General features: G+C 41.5%; 1 protein-coding gene across 2 annotated transcripts; it reads right to left on the bottom strand.

The window, feature by feature from the left end:
- Positions 1 to 1998: 1998 nt before the first annotated feature.
- Positions 1999 to 14340, bottom strand: ugl (ureidoglycolate lyase). Of its 2 annotated transcripts, XM_020647802.3 has the most exons (16): positions 14212 to 14278; positions 11681 to 11807; positions 9733 to 9861; positions 9419 to 9637; positions 8989 to 9079; positions 8828 to 8904; positions 7917 to 8027; positions 7777 to 7836; positions 6531 to 6687; positions 6176 to 6374; positions 5397 to 5475; positions 5221 to 5313; positions 4964 to 5036; positions 4816 to 4883; positions 3839 to 3948; positions 1999 to 2261 (listed from the first exon to the last, which is right to left on the bottom strand). In XM_020647802.3, exons 3-16 carry the CDS (start codon positions 9847 to 9849, stop codon positions 2081 to 2083), a joined length of 1635 nt encoding a protein of 544 aa, XP_020503458.1. In that variant the 5' UTR covers positions 9850 to 9861; positions 11681 to 11807; positions 14212 to 14278; the 3' UTR covers positions 1999 to 2080. The 2 variants fall into 2 exon arrangements, with proteins under 2 accessions (XP_020503458.1, XP_020503457.1); XM_020647801.3 differs by lacking the exon at positions 11681 to 11807 and having other exon boundaries at positions 14212 to 14340.
- Positions 14341 to 16028: the final 1688 nt, after the last annotated feature.

Below are 16028 nucleotides of genomic sequence, written 5' to 3'. Positions count from 1 at the left end.
AGCACGCCCAGCACGTGCTGTGTTCGGAAAGAGAATTTCACCTTTCACCCCTAACTTATTTATACATCTGTCAATGCATTTATTTTCTGCCATAACTTGATTATTATATCACACTTTTGTTGTATTTCTCATCGTATTCTTTGTATGGTCTTTTGTGCCTAACATCGTTACGTCACTTTAGTTTTATAAAGTTATTTTTTTTCTTTTTGAAGAGACTTATCCCTAAAAACGAGTCTTGTAAATCCATAAAATTTGCGTGGCCAATCCTTCAATGTTTAAAAAGGGAGGATTTAGGAGAGGAGCATCAGTTTGTCATCTCTTATTTAATTCAAATAACATTATTTTTTAAAAGAAAAAAGGTTGAAATAAGTGCTGCACTGGGTCAAAAGAAATGTTGAGGAATCAGGTGTTCTTCAATAACAGGGGACAGAAGTCAAATAGCTAATAAATAAATGGCTGTCCTGATTGCAAACACAGTTTGTTGTGAAGAAAGGCTAAACTGAAAGTCCCAGGCAGTTGAACTGTGTCTACAAAAGTTGAGTCAAAACACGTACAAAGGATCAGAGTGCCAGTAGTTCACAGTAGACAACAAAAAAAATGTGCAAATCGAAATGCTAAACACAACACAACACTTGAATCCTGTGGTTCTCGACTCAAGTCCCTACATCCCATCTGTTACATAATTACATAGTATCGTGCTTATTTCAGCATTGTGCACTTCTCACTATTACACTATTGTCTTGTTTAGTCTTTACATAAAGGCTTAATTTTGTGTTAATTTTTGATATTTTAATGTTATACTTTTTTACATAGAGAGCACAGTTGAATTCCTCGAGTGTGAGCATACCTAGCCAATATAGCTGATTCTGATGACAGGACATTAAAGGAAGAATGTGCAATATTTTACACATAAATAAATCAGAGATCCAGTCTGTCCTGTGTAAATGTGTCTCTGAGTCATGACTGTCTACAATGAGTGAGAAGCTCGAGTCCTGCTGGCTGTGTTGTTGTCAGAGCTGTGTTTACATGGACGGGACGGCCGGCTCCTCCCCTTGTGTATAAAAGCTGTTTTAGTTAAGGACCAGAGTGTCACTAAGTGTTTTTAGATCACAGTCATTCTGTGTCAATGTATATGCAATGTGAAGCTACGAGCTAACTAAAAAGCGCTAACATTAGCATGCTAACACAACAATGCAGGACACAGGTGATTGCAGTCCTCTTTGGCGCCCTCTTTAATCTGATCTGGAGTTTAAGCCAAACTAAATCTTGAAAGGTGTTACATAAATAAAGGGTCAGTAGTGACAGGATCCCCAATCCTGTTTCTCTGTTAATAATTCAACAACCAGAGGAACACAAACAGCTCCTCTCAGGTTGTACAAGTTGTGCCTTTTTTTTACAGAACATGTTATGTAAAATCAACAGAAGGGACGTCGTCGCAAAGACAGCAAAAACAAGACAGGCAGTGATAACAACACCACGGACATCACCTACATATCTTTTATTTAAAAAAATAAAAGTAAACATAAGAACAAAGAGAATCATGGCTCCCGCTGCCTCTCTTACTGCTGGTAAAAACAAGTATAGATCCCACCCAGGTGCATGCTAGTCCTGTACCTGCCACTGTCAGAAATAATGTGCTAAATGTGTATGTACCTTTAAGGGTCCAACAGTACCCTCAAAGGTACACTCATTCTACCCCTAAACAAGGGTACACATTTGTGATGATTCTGTTTGGTTCTGGTTTTGTTGTCGTTTATTTTGTGTTTGTTCTCTCTCAGTGTCTCTCAGTGTGCAATGTTTTATGTACTTTGGATATGTTTGTACTTGTGTACCTGTGTTTTTTTAGACACAGCAAACTGGGAGCAAAGACGGGGTCCGCCGATGTGTTCAAGAAAATCCCAGTGAATTAAAGTTTGATTGTTTATTGTTGAAATAGTTTTGGCCAGGTGTCTAATGTCAAAGAGATCAGTAAAATGTTCACATTTAAAAAAAGCAAACTTAAACATTAATATTTCTTTTATTGTGGTGGCAGTAATACACTCTCTGTAAGAACATGTGGAGATCTTCCATCTGAGACTCTTCACAGTTTGTGTCGGGGAATGTCTGCCTCCAGAGCCTCCACTTGTCTGAAGTCCTGGGAGCTGAGAAAGGTGTGGTCCTGATTCAAGTAGGAGGTGATGAATTCTGGGAAATCTCTCTTTAGGACCACCTCCAGGAATATGTCTGCCGCTGTGTTTAGCCTCTGTTTAGCCCTGAAGAAACTGACAGAGAGAGAGAGAGAGAAAAGAGCTGAACACCCGAAGAAGAATCATCTCTTTCATTAATGCTACACGGATTTCAAAAACTGTGCTGTGTTGTGAAGGCTTTTCAGATTTTCCAACTTCCTGGAATGCATCACAAACTATCGATTGAGACCTCCCTGGTCCTCTTGAGGACAGACCTGACAAAGCTCTGAAAAAACTTTTGCTCTTTAAAAATCTGCGTCATGAATGATGTTGTTAATTCTGCAAATTTAAGACCAGATAATGGAAAGTAAATCACAAGAAAATCTGTTTGTTTTTCAGGTTCATACTGCTGAAGAAATCCAGAGAGAAGCCTCTGTGTTACTTACTATTTAAGTTAAAGTGAGACTCACCAGAAACAGATTAATGAACAAAGAAATGACAGCGTTTACTTTGCAGACATATCTGCTGTGATACATTTCACTTTGCTTTTGATCTGAACAACTCAAACTGCTAATTGAACTTTAAACAATGCAGCACACAGAAAAGGAAGTCGTTTAATGTTAACCACTGACTACATTGGAATAATGTTACAAGAGGCTTATAGCTTTCGCAGACGATAGCCGGTGAGTTCTGAGATGGTCTTTTCAATAGCTGCTGTTTCGGAAACCATTGAGATGACAACAGTTTGTCTTGACTCATTATATTTATAGGTTTTTCAAAACAGCGTATGACTTTAAAACAGCCTGTAGGTCATACAAACCAGCAAGCGACGTGGAAGTAGCTAGCTTATTAAAGGGGACATATTATGACAAATCCACTTCTACAGTGTTTTTGAACATTTATTTGGGTATCCTGAGTGTCTACTGACCCACAAAATGTGAAATAAACCCATCCAGTCCTTTGTTTGTGGTCTGCATAAGTCTTACAACACAGAGAAAAATGCTCCGTTTAAAATATGCTCTCCTTGTGACATCACAATGGTATTCTGGTAAAAAAAAAAAGCCCTCCCCTCCCCTGGTATCTCAACTCATGGACTCCACCCCCAGCCTAGAGCAAAACTTTTGCGCTGGTCTGCCATTTTTATTCTTGCTACAGAGGAGTGATGTCTACGGGGAAAACTCAGGGGGGCTCATTGCATTTAGAGAGACACACACACCAAAACGGCGAGTTCTGAGAGAGCTGGTTTATACAGGGTCACAAAGCTCCTCTGGTGCTTGATTCATGTTATTATTATTTTGTTTTTAAGATTTATTTTTTGGATTTTTGTGCCTTTATTTGAGAGATAGGACAATGGATAGAGTCGGAAATCAGGGAGAGAGAGAGTAAGGATGACATGTGGGAAAGGAGCCACAGGCTGAATTTGAAGCTGGGCGGAGTACGGCCTCCATACATGGGGCGCGTGCACTAACCCCCGGTTTTATGTTATATTTTGACCAAAGCTCAGTACAGATGTTTCATTTAGACCACAGGGGACTGTTTGAAAAGGTGGAAAAGGGGGATAATAGTCCTCTTTAAATATGGTCCCTAATTTAGATAATGTCCTCCCTTACATATTCCTACAAGGATAGCAGTAACCTGATTGGCTATCAGCATGATAGGGAGTGTCTGCACACCTGACGCTGAGCTCCATCAGAACCTCATGGGTTAGAGCAGTAACCAGCCGCCGGCTCACCACCCTGCTGTCGTCCTCCAGCCTCGTCTGATGACGGATCCACTGCCACACCTGACACACACAAAGAACGCACACACATTTTTATCTCGTTTTTTTTAAGCCGTCTCGTCTCGAAGGTTCCTCTGGATGGTTACTTCAGCCTGCTGCTCTGGAGCTGACAGACTCCAACTGCTGCAACCTCTTCATTCAAGTCCTACTTTTATTTTATGAAACTACAAGACTTTTTTATGTTCTTCTTTACCTCCAAGTTCATCTACATGGAGCTCGTTCAGTAGGGTTCATATTGAGCTGGTTGTTTCTTCAACAGGTAATGAAATAAAGAAAGCTTAAACTGGTTCATTTTACAGTCTCTATGTTGTCCATCGCTTTGTTTTCAGGAAACTGGTTGAGGGTGTCACTTATGAATTAATGTGCTAGTCAGACAACTGTCCTGTCATTAATTGTCTGAAGGGATGGCTATTCCTTCCTCACATTTACTTATAATGCCATTTTGGCCAGCTACCAGTCTGACCGGGCAGTAACCCCTCCCCCAGGTGGGTGACACTCCCACAGCTAGGTGTTTGTTCTGCCCTCTGAGTCTGCCTTCTCACCGTAAACAATAGGACATGGAGCGAGAAAGACCGAGACACCCAAGCCCTTCCAGAGAGGGGGCGTGGTCAAACACAGCTCATTTACATATTTAAAGGTACAGACACAGAAACAGCCTGTTCTGAGCAGGGCTGAAATAGAGGGGTTTATAGACATGATCAAAAACACGATCAGAGTGGATTCAGAACAAGAAACTTCACACACATGTTTTGAGGAGCTCTGAGACTTATTTAAACTGGTTGAAGAGGAGGATAATGTGTGACCTTTAATCAAGCTCTGCTTGGTTCACTTGGTGGGCACTGAAGTCAGATTATTTAGCACTAAACCCACCTGTGATCTGGAGATCTCTGCTGTTGCTGAATCTTCCACCTGGCCTCTGTAGAAGAAGTGTCCAAGACCTAAAAAACAGAGCCAAGTTTTAACAGTTCTGTTGTTCCTGCCCCGCCTTACTTCAGTCTGAATGTTTAAATGTACACACCTGAGAGCCACGCATTAATAAAGAGGACACCAACTGCAATGTTATACTTCAGTCCATAGAGGGTGACTCCTCCCTAATGACAAGACAACAAAATCAACTTTCATTTTCGGTGTCGAAGGTGTTATTTAAGTCAGTTCTTCCCACTTCCAGTTTACATCCCAGCCCGCGGTAAACATTTTTAACAGTTCAGTTGTGAAATGTTGCAGCTTTACAGGGAATCTTCAGCAGTTACATTTTGAAATGCGTTAAAGACTGACCGAGGGCATGGACAGCAGGTCATCAGGAGTTACAGTGACATCATCTCGGAGCTGGTGAAGCTGGTTATCCCCTTCAGTGTGAAGCTGGAAGAGCTGGAGGAGATGAAGGAGAGCTCATTAGCTTCTCTGTTTTTATTTTTAAAAAAGCTTTGAAAGGCTCATGATCCAGTGCTTACTTTCTGCATGGGCTCAATCAAACCCAGGTCGTACACCATGAAGCCGTCCACACCTGCTTCGATCTCCAGCAACTTCAGTCTAAAAGGAGGGAAGACAACAGGTATGTTTTGAAGGACCCAGCTTACGAAGACCAGCCCTCGCAGGCTGAAATGAAACGTTCTGGTCTTCAGAGGATTTCCTCATTGCGTCCTCACCTGTCCCCATCCTTTCCTTTTCGCTTCTAAGCGCTATCCCGGACGCCTATAGCAACCTCAACAGCTGCACTGGATCCAGCTTACATAACTTACATCACTTGACTTTACCTATCATTTGAAAGATGATTTAAGTTTTAAGGCCCCTTTTGAAATTAGCAGGCCTCATTTTCAAATGCACCCTTGGAATGCTGCGGCCCTTTAAATGGGACATTACCATATACTGTATAGAGGACAAGACAGGTTCACAAAAGTGGAGCCAACACTCCCCCTATTGGCTGGATACAATAATGGTCTTAAAGTTAAACCTCCTTCATGTTAACAATTGACTAAATAAATATGGACGATGCTCCATCTCCTCCCATGCAATGGGGGCCTGACATATTGCGCTGTTGATGTGTTTTGGAGCCAAGACATGTTCAGAAGGGAGCTGGCTTGAGGAGCGGCCATTCTTCTAAACAAATCACACATTTAACTTCCTGATAAAACTTCAGGTGGGTTCAGTCCACAGCAAAACAGATTCTTGTGTCAGTTTGAAGCAGACACTCACAGTTGTGGAGAGCATCCTAAGCAGGGATGTTTTCTACCTGGTGACAGAAGCCAACGCTCTCTGGTGGGAGTCGCTGAGTGGATCTTGAGGCAGCAGCAGAGCGGCCATCCCTCCTGTTGCGAGCGCTCCCCTCCGATGACACGTCTGAACCAACAGGTCCATGTAGCTGCGTAGGAAACGTTTCTCCATGTTGACGTATTTGCTGCGGTCGGGCAGCAGGAAGTTCTGACGGTGACCTGGAGGAGAAACAGGAAACTTGACTTCAGTGAGATTAGATCCCGGGGTAGATTTAGTTCTGGACCTCAGGCTGTAATTACGCACATTGGCTTAGTGGAAAATGATTAAGAGTTTTTGGCATGTCGACACCAGCTAAAGGCCAGATATTGTCTCACCAAACTTGTTGACGAAAGAGGCTGAATAATCCCAGATGCCACAGTTGAGTCCAGCTGAGTGATCTCGCAGCTCGTAGAGGATCTCCTCCATCTCAAATGCTGCTAAAACATTTTCAATCAGCACCGTCGCCTTGATGCAGCCCAGAGGCAGGCCCAGCTAGACAGACAATCACAGACACACAAACTCATTTATACATTTATACATGCTTTACACTCCTTAACGTTTCCACAAGAACCTACATGTCAGAAAGCAAATGTCCAAATCATTCACCCAGAGTTTCTTCTGACAGACCCCTAGTATTTTTTTGCAGCACGTCCGAGTTGGCTGATATTAGAGTGCAGCAAGATATTCTCCGGAGACTTCAGCTAGAGCCAATAGGAAGGGGAGTGATGTTTCTATACTGTGACTGTTGCACAATGCATAGACTATCTGCATGCGACCGCTACGATCTCTGCTTTCTCTGCTCTTGTGTTTCAAATACATGGGCCAGACGTGGCCATCGAACAGGCCGGGCGGGTCTGGCGCTGCATAGTTCCTAGAGCACCTCCTCTTTTTGCATTCTTCTGAGCTTTGTCGATGGCTCTTTTCTGTTGCCTGAAAATGGCTGTTGTTGTGATATTTATGTTGTTGTGGGGCTGCTGTGGCTCAGTTGGTAGAGCTCAGTTGGTAGAGTCGTCGCCTCTCAACCGGAAGGTTGAGGGTTTGATCCCTAGCTGAGCAACATGTCCATTGTGTCCTTGGGCAAGACACTTAACCCTGCTTCAGTGGTGGTGTATGAATGGATTAGTTACTTCTGATGGATGTTACTACATAGCGATCATCACTACCATCAGTGTGTGAATGGGTGGGTGTGACATGTGGTGTAAAAGCGCTTTGAGTAGTCGGGAGACTAGAAAAGCGCTATATAAGCTCAAGTCCATTTACCATTTACCATTTAAACAAAAGTCAGCATTGACGGTAGCCTAGTGTTTAGTGCGCGGGCTCCTGGTGCAGAGTCTGTGGTCCTGTGAGCAGGAAACCTGCATTCAAATCCGGTCTGTGGCTCCTTTCCCGCATGTCGTACCCCAGTCTCCCTCTCCCCCAATTTCTGACTCTGTCCACTGTCCTGTCTACAATAAAGGCATAAACACCCCCAAATGAACATAAAAAACAAACAAACAGGGAAAGTTCACTTTGGATCCACAGATTTATATTCTATATTCTCAATGGAAGAGTTAAATGAAATATTCACTTCTTTATGCAAACCTTCTCTTGTGTCCAGACAAAAATCTTGTTCCACAATCGAGCCTCCATGAAGCTCTCCACCTGGAACAAGATGAGAGAGTTTCTGTTGACTTCATTCATAAAACACATATCGTCTGAGTGCACGAGTGACTGTGTGTTACCTTGGAGAGGTAGAAAAAAGGTCCACTCTTGTTTTCAAACAGCGTCTTTCCACAGTGAAACATGAGGAGTCCAAAGTCAAAGAGGGGACCTGGAGCCTCTTTTCCCTCCACCTGACAAACAGCCAGAAAAAAAAACAGTCAGTCTATGCTTCATGTATGGACTGTTTATTAAACACACACATGTAGGAAAACTTGCCACCCCCCTCTCCCTCCCGTGGGACCCCGTTTGACTAAAACTTCTTAAATACGTCCAGAGCCAAGTGTATAGCACTGCTGCCACATGTGCCCCTGAAATCTAATCAGAACATTGAATTATGTTGTCTATTTGTTACTTCAATATTTGCAAATTTTGCAATGACAGTAGGAATCCTCCCTAAGAGGACCCCATCTGACAGCATCCACTTTTGTTGCCCTGCTGAAAGCTGGTTGGAGGGCCCCCCAACGGATTGGGCCCCAACGGACTCTAGAATTGCCACTGGTGAGTATTTAAGGACCAGTGGCAAGTCGGACATTTTATTTGAATCCCACAGCATGAGATAAAATATAGGCACGGAAAGTAACCATATCGAAATCACGGCAACAAAAATAGAAGTCCTGGGACACCGAGATCGGATCACTTCCTGTTTTTAATAAATATTACAGGCGAACTCCTGCACATTGTCCTAATTACTTAAAAACGAGGTAACCTTTTAGTACCATGTTGCCGGTGAATGTAAATGTGGGACATTTATGTAATGGAGGAGTGTTTAAACTTCATAGCTATAATGCAGACTTTACTGGGGCTGTGGTGGAGGCTTTACTGGGTGTGGTGGAGGGGCCCAATGTGAGATCTTTTCATTGGGCCCAGAAATCCTGGAGATGCCGCTGATGGTTCAGAACACATTTACCAAACAAAATAAGTGCCAAACTACCATCATGTTGTGCTCCACCATGTTCCAGGCGCGGGGGCGGAGCATCAGCACTGGAGCCTTAGATATGTGTGGAACATCTGTAATCAAATATGAGAGTATGAGAGTGACACAGCGATGAAGATGTTTCACATCACCAGTATGAATTTGATGTTGGTACGTACTGGGGAAGTGGTTGTGAACTGCCTTTAAAACATTATGTATGCCTTTGATCTGATTGAAGTATGTCGGACAGTTTCCATCGTCAAAGTCAACCTGCACAAACAAACAAAGCAGATATTTATTTTTTGAAGGCTTACTGTGTGACTTTCAGAGCCTCCTTCTGTCTCCACACGTGTTTGTTTCATTCCAAAGGTTGAACAGAGTGTGGTTGGAACTTGATTTTAGTTTGTAAGCCAGTCTCATGTTGTAAACAGATGCTCTGATCATTTCCTGCTGCTTTAATTACTCACTTTAGATTCAGGCTGATACATCACAAATACATTTTTTGATTTGATTTGAGGGATTGCACCAGAGAGGACCCATGCCACCCTTGGACCCGCCTCTGGCCATGCCCCTGCCAATCACTGGTCACAGGTAAATGAGAGGTTGTACCTGTATGCCCTGTGCTGGAGACAAGAGAGCCTTAATGAAGCGCTGAGTATCGCAGGGAGCCAGATCTCCGACATCCACATGTCTTCTCTGGAGCCTAGGGGGGGTGGGCAGCACCCTCCATGCCGGGTCCCTCCTGATATGTGAGGTTGATTCCAGGAAGTTTGGCAGGTCACCGGAAAGGTCCAAGTGGGCTTTTCTGGACACTCGTAACCGCAGGACCTGAGTAAAGACAAGCGTGGAACAGATCGTTTTTTATCCTGAGTTAAACAGGTCTGCCACACTATGAAACAACAGGGATGCTCCACGTCTCCTACCTGATCCACCTCCTCGTCAAACATGGAGATCAGCTCATGGAGGAAGAGGAGGGACTCTCTGGTGAAGACTGTTTTAAACTCTTCTTCTAAACCTGAGGGAGAGGGAGACAGCTCCATGCTGAGTGGACCCTGTGGATGAAAACAGCTGGCATGTCAAAATCTTACTTTGCATTTGTAATAAATGGTTGGAAAGTAAATTCCCAGCTTGGGGAGTCCACATGAACGCCACATAGACGATAAATTAAGATGGAGAGAGCAACAGCCGCCTTGGAGTGAGGCCAAAAAAGATTTAGAGCTCCCCCTGCTGACTGGCTGCAGTATAGGTCATAAACCCCGCCTCCTCAGTTAACAGAGGGTACTTCTCATGTCTCTTATTTTCATTTCCTCTCTCCTCGATCCGTGCTTAAACCAGAAGTCGTTCTGTGCCGCCATGTTGAAGGACGTCTCAAGTCGCTTATTTCAGCACCAAGGAGCGAGGATCGAGGAAATATCTCGGAGGAGCTATGATCGAGGAAACATGAGACCAGCCTTCCAGGAAGACTTTTCACTGACAGACTCGCCTCCTTCTCGAATATCACTCATTGATTGGACGCTGCAGCGGATCAGACTTTAATGAAACTTCTCAACATCAGCGGAGTTTAATAACGGAGAAAAGACAGACATTAAAAAGATGCTAAACGGAGCGTTGGACATTTAAACATAATGTTAACATGTGTCAGTTTGTAAAGAGTCTGTGATGAGCTGGGATTAAAAAAGTGTCTGACATGAGGAGTAACAACGAAATATGAAGAATAAGTTCCTTAAAATTAATATGAGAGTGTAGGCTGTTCACCGCCGACTTTGATAGGCTATTTGATTTGTTTTCTGATTCAGCATTAAACAAAAAGTTAATTTGAAGTGTTAAAACCAAAAGATCATGAACGACTCCATTATTAAAACTGCTGATATTTATTTTCATGAACACTCACACTATTTGCCTTTTTTAATTTAATCATGATGAGAAGTCTGACAGAGGGGGAGTCGTCAGTCAGAAACACGTTTTACATTCATCATGACCATTAATGATCGTACGGTTTGAAAATGTTATGCATCCTGTTTTGCTGAAATTTTTATCCTAATGATAAAATGTAAATAATCCTGAGACATCCTTAGTGTTTATAAAATACAGAGTTCACTGTTGGATTATCAGTAAAGACAAATAATTAATAATAAATAATTTAATATTAAAACTGATTGTGTGTAGAAAAGGTCTGTATTTTATTTTTATTAGCAGACTGCAGGTTGTTCTTCATGTGCATGTGTTTTTTATCAGGTAAAGTACACAGACTGAACACTGTTACTGTGTGTATTTGATTATAATGAACACAGTTTGTATTTGTGTGGACACAAACAGCTGTTAAAGCTGACAGACAGCTGAGCGACGATCAGCTGATGACGCTTCACGTGACGCTACAGTCTAATGTCTCTTAAAACACATTTCCTCGTTCCTCTCTCCTCTGCTTCGTTTCCTCGTGTCTCATACATCCCTGGTGGGCGGGACTAAGACGCAAGTGTGGGAAGCAAGTGAAGGAAACGTGGATGCCATTGAAGAGACATGAGAAGTACCCAGAGAGGAGCTGGGTCAAACTATAAAACCTAAATGCATGTACATTTAGATTTAAGATACATTTTTCTCAAAACTGATTTATTCATGATATTTATTTTCCCACCGTTTTTGTGTTTACTTCCTCTATTCTCTGAGGCGTTTCTCTTTCATTTATTTTGTATGCTATAAAATGTTATGATTGACAGCTCTGTCGACCAATGTAGCTCCTGCAGCACCGGATCATCAGTTAAGAAGAGGCACATTGAAAAGAAACGAAATGAACACTCACACAAGAGTCATTAAACGTTCCTTAACCGTCTTCAAAATGACACACGGATATGTTGTGATGTGGACTGAACCTACCTGAGGGACCTTTGACCTTTTAGCTGGAACTTCAATGTGTTTCTTTCATCAATGACTGTGACGTCAATAAGGTCAAGGTCAACTTTACTATCCCCAAGGGGCAATTTGCTTTGCAGCAGCAGTGAATCTGAAATACACACAATTAACAATACATTACACCCACCAAGGGGGGGTCCTGCACCTTGGCAAAGTATACATGTGACCAGATGGCAGCAGTGTGTACTCTGCAATAATGTGGCTCTTCTAGCTGATCTCTACTGCACAGACTCAACATGTCAGCACCCATCAAGAGTAGCTTCTCTTGAAATAACAGTTGTTATGAATTTATGAGGAGGAGGCTGAGGCACGCTGTCCATTTGAGTCTATGGAACGCCCCCTCAACCAGGCACATCAACTCTGAAGGAAGAAAGTAGGCATATTCAATGCATAACTTCTCAAGACAAACCTGACACCATGTTATGCAGCTGTGACTTTTTGATCCAGTAGATGTCGCCCTTGAGCACCAGCATGAAACCTAAACAAACTGTTGTTTGTTGACACCTCCACCAACCTGAATCCTCCGTTCTCCTCCAGCGACACACCTCCAACCCCCCTCCCCTTCAAGAGCACTAAATGCAAACGGCGGACTAAATTGTCCTGGGGTCATTCCATGAAGCAGGATTAAGTTGAATCCTCGATTATTTCCATAAGTCTGGCTCATTTAAGTGGGAGTTTCGTTCAATCACTGTAGCTTATATGAATCCTCGTTGAGTTACCATGGTAACTGATGCTGGTGAACAAGTGTGTTCCGCACCAGGCTATCAGTCGAACTTTGTGTAGCTGGTGTCATGTTATAATATAATAAAGATCATAAAGCTCTCAGCTTCATTCAAAATCTATCTTGAATAAAAACATTAATTATATTGTAAAAGCGACACATCTAATGCAACCACACGTGAGAAAATATTTTAAAAAGGTATAAAGAACATGATTTTATAAAAAGCCTAATAGATAATTCACATCCCACAAGGACCCCACGTATAAATGGCATCTCCTTTTATTTATTATTTTGATAAATATTGTGACAATAAAACTGGCATTTCACTGTAACCACTGTGGAATTTTACATTTGATTTTACACAAAAACGCACATAAGTAAGAACATATCATATACAGTCTCTTGTTGGATACTTCATAATAATATATTACCACAATTACCTTAAAGTAGGCTATGCACAGACTCTTTATAGATTCACCTCCATTCACACACTGCTGTACCTTGATGCTGTGCAGCTGTAACAGAGGTCTGATATTAGACAGGTGTGATTTTAATCTGTGTAAAGGTTTTATACTGTAGAGACCCCAAGTGGACAGTCGCTCTGAGATCGAACAGTTTGTGGAGCAAAGGCTCATGGGAAGTTTAGTGTCCAGTTAAGAAAAGTGTGTTAATAAAGTTAAAGTCAATGTTAAGTAATGAGGTTGTTATCATTGGTAATTGTACATGTTTAATGTTCCACTGTGATAGAGGATGTGAAATCAGTTCATGATTGTTAAACCATGAGTGTGAGAACTATTGCAGCTGTTAAATATTATAATCAGCTGAGTTACAGATAACATAAGAGTCTAGTATTAAGTCAAATGCACATGAACCTAAAACATATTTTAGTATTTTTCTACCATGCCATCTCCCTGGATTATTATTATCTGCAGTTTTACCTTCTTTTATTAGTAATACAATCTGTACATTTTTCACACAGCTCTATCTGCAGCGTTAGTTCAGCTGTTGAAACAAACAGCACTTTAACTCTCCCCTCTGCGTGACTCATTTAATCGTCCTCCATTCATCCATTCATTTGGGTTTCTTGTAAACATCAGGCGCGTTCACAAAGCGAGACTATGCAAGTCTGTCTCGAGTCAGTCCTGATTCATTAAGGCTGGATTGTGTTCATGGAACGACTTGAGGTTTAATTAGGAGATGGAGTTAGTTTCAGACTGACTTTTTCAAGGAATACCCCCTGATCTCGAGCTGCACTGTTGTGTTAGCATTTAGCCCTCTTTAGTTAGCTCTAGCTTCACATTGCATGTACATTTACATGGAAAAACCATGATCTAGAAACTCTTACGTGACATTTAAATAATCACTGAGTATGTTCTTCTTCTTCTCTCTAGTCTTTGACTAAAACAGCTTTTATACACAAGTCAGGTCAAGTTTATTTATAACACATTTCATATGACAAGCATAGACACAATGTATGCCTGGAGCCGGGCTCTGATGTAAACAGGGCTCTGACAACAACACAGCTGACGACACTGCAGCTTTTTCACATATTGTTTGATAGCTTTGACCACTCTCCCCTCAAATAAAACAATTCTTTGACTTGACTTATTGAAGCGTCGGCGTGTCTAAATCTGTCCGGACACTTTCAGAGATAAAGAAACTCAGATAAAAGAAACTCAGGATCAAAGTTCACACACCTCGTCACACTGCTGTCGTTTCTCTCCTCACTCGTAATGTTGCTTACAGAATAATAAAGAAACTATCTGATACTCACAGACATGTTGATGAAATCCTCCATTCACTCTGCAGAAGTGGACTTTGGTTTTAGACTAACTTCAGTCACTGTTTAAACAGGAAGATGTTTGCCTGTGTGTAGAGTTTAAAGTCCTTTACTGTCCCTACTCCGGCATTTTACATCTTTAAAACACTGCGAGCCCCATTAAAGCCCTAATTATGTATTTGTTCTTTATCATGCTATTAATCAAGAGACTACAGGAGATTTTACACTAAAGTATTTATCTGAACTCTCACATGCTTTAGTTTGATTTTATTTCCCAGGAGCAGCTAGACTCACATTCGTTTTGGGAAAACAAATGGTTTATAAGGAAAGAGTGGAGACACATTGGTGAAGTAGAAATCCTTGTTTTATCCTCTTAATTCATCTTCAGTGCTTCCTGCCTTAAGTTTAGAATAAACTGCCTCTAAAATGCGTCCATATTTTTGGAGGATTTGAAGAAATGTCTCTGAAGTTCTGTTTTACAAGAGATCTTTTTAGTCAATCCCCTCAGTGATTTATAACTGATGAAAGGGAACCCTGCAAAATGCATAAATACATTGGCCAATGAATTATGCTAAGTAGACTGTTTGCAGGAGTTTACTTGCCGTTTTTGAAAATTTTAAACGAGAAATGACCAAATCGTGTGTTCTTAGGAGCTTTTATTTCTTTTATCCAAACAGGTTTCACATCATGTTTTATAGTTTAAATTCTGGGTTGATGTAAATAATGGGATCAGGGATTTATTTCACATTTTACACAACATCCTCACTTTTTAGAAAGTGGCGCTGTACAACGGGTCATGGTATTTAAAGCTATCACTTTGGGAAGCTTTTGTAAAGCAGTATGAAAAAAAACCTTCAAGGCCTTTACACATACGAGCATTATTTTGTCTTTCTTGGACAGATGTTGTAGTTCCACTTTATTTTTATTTGCTGCTTTTTCACCTTATTTTTTATCCACCAACTATTTGACACTAAAGCCTCGTTTCCACCAAGCGGTCCGGTTTGGTTCAGTACAGTTTTGGTACGATAAACCCTGATCTTACTTGCATTTCTACAGCTAACCGTACCCTTACACATCACTAAATCACAGGGGCGCAACATAGACAACCAATAAATTCAACAAAGAAGAAGAACACGACACAATAAACAAAATCAATGATTCCTAGGAAGGTCTACAATACAATACACTTTATTGTCCCTTTAGGGAAATTTGTCTTTGACTCAAAGAGCTGCCAAACATTCAGCTGCTTCCTCTAGAATCAATAAATAAAACAGTACAAAAACACATCCACACATAAACAGGAAAGAACATACCATTACAAAACAACACACGTATAATACACAAGATCTGCAAAAACACAGCATTAGAGATAAAACAACAAAGGTAAGAAACTATAAAAACATATAGGAACACCATGATGCTACGACACAACCCAAACAGCCTTACCAAACATTATCCAGAATTTAGATAGACGTGGGAACAAAAGAGTTTTTAAAGTGGTTCAGTTTACATTGGGGGACTCTGTATCATCTGCCAGAAGGTAGAAGCTCATTCTCAGAGAGGAGGATGTGAGACAACACTCACTGTGCCAGTCTGAGAACACATTGTTTATATGTTGGCTGTAGGGAGTCTGCATCTCCAAGGTTGTCCACGGGGCGGGGGTGGATCGGTACGCTTGGCACCCCAACAGAAGGGTACAAAAAAAGTAGGACGGTATGGATCAGTTATTATTTTGGTACCATTCACAACTTTTGACAGTGGAAACGCCAATAAATGTATACCATACAGAAAACAAACTGAACCGGACGGCT

This window comes from Labrus bergylta, chromosome 9, assembly GCF_963930695.1.
Source record: "Labrus bergylta chromosome 9, fLabBer1.1, whole genome shotgun sequence".
Lineage (NCBI taxonomy): Eukaryota > Metazoa > Chordata > Actinopteri > Labriformes > Labridae > Labrus > Labrus bergylta.
The sequence above is the reverse complement of the archived record's forward strand: the minus strand, read 5'-3'. Positions and strand labels throughout refer to the sequence as shown.

Excerpts from the sequence above, each read along its gene's own strand:
- ugl (XM_020647801.3), bottom strand. The coding sequence starts at position 14,235 with ATGGAGGATTTCATCAACATGTCT. Across the intron at positions 4,884-4,963 it reads TATTAATGCGTGGCTCTCAG|GTCTTGGACACTTCTTCTAC; the intron begins GTGTGTACATTT and ends TCTGTTTTTTAG. Across the intron at positions 3,949-4,815 it reads CAGAGATCTCCAGATCACAG|GTGTGGCAGTGGATCCGTCA; the intron begins GTGGGTTTAGTG and ends TGTGTGTGTCAG.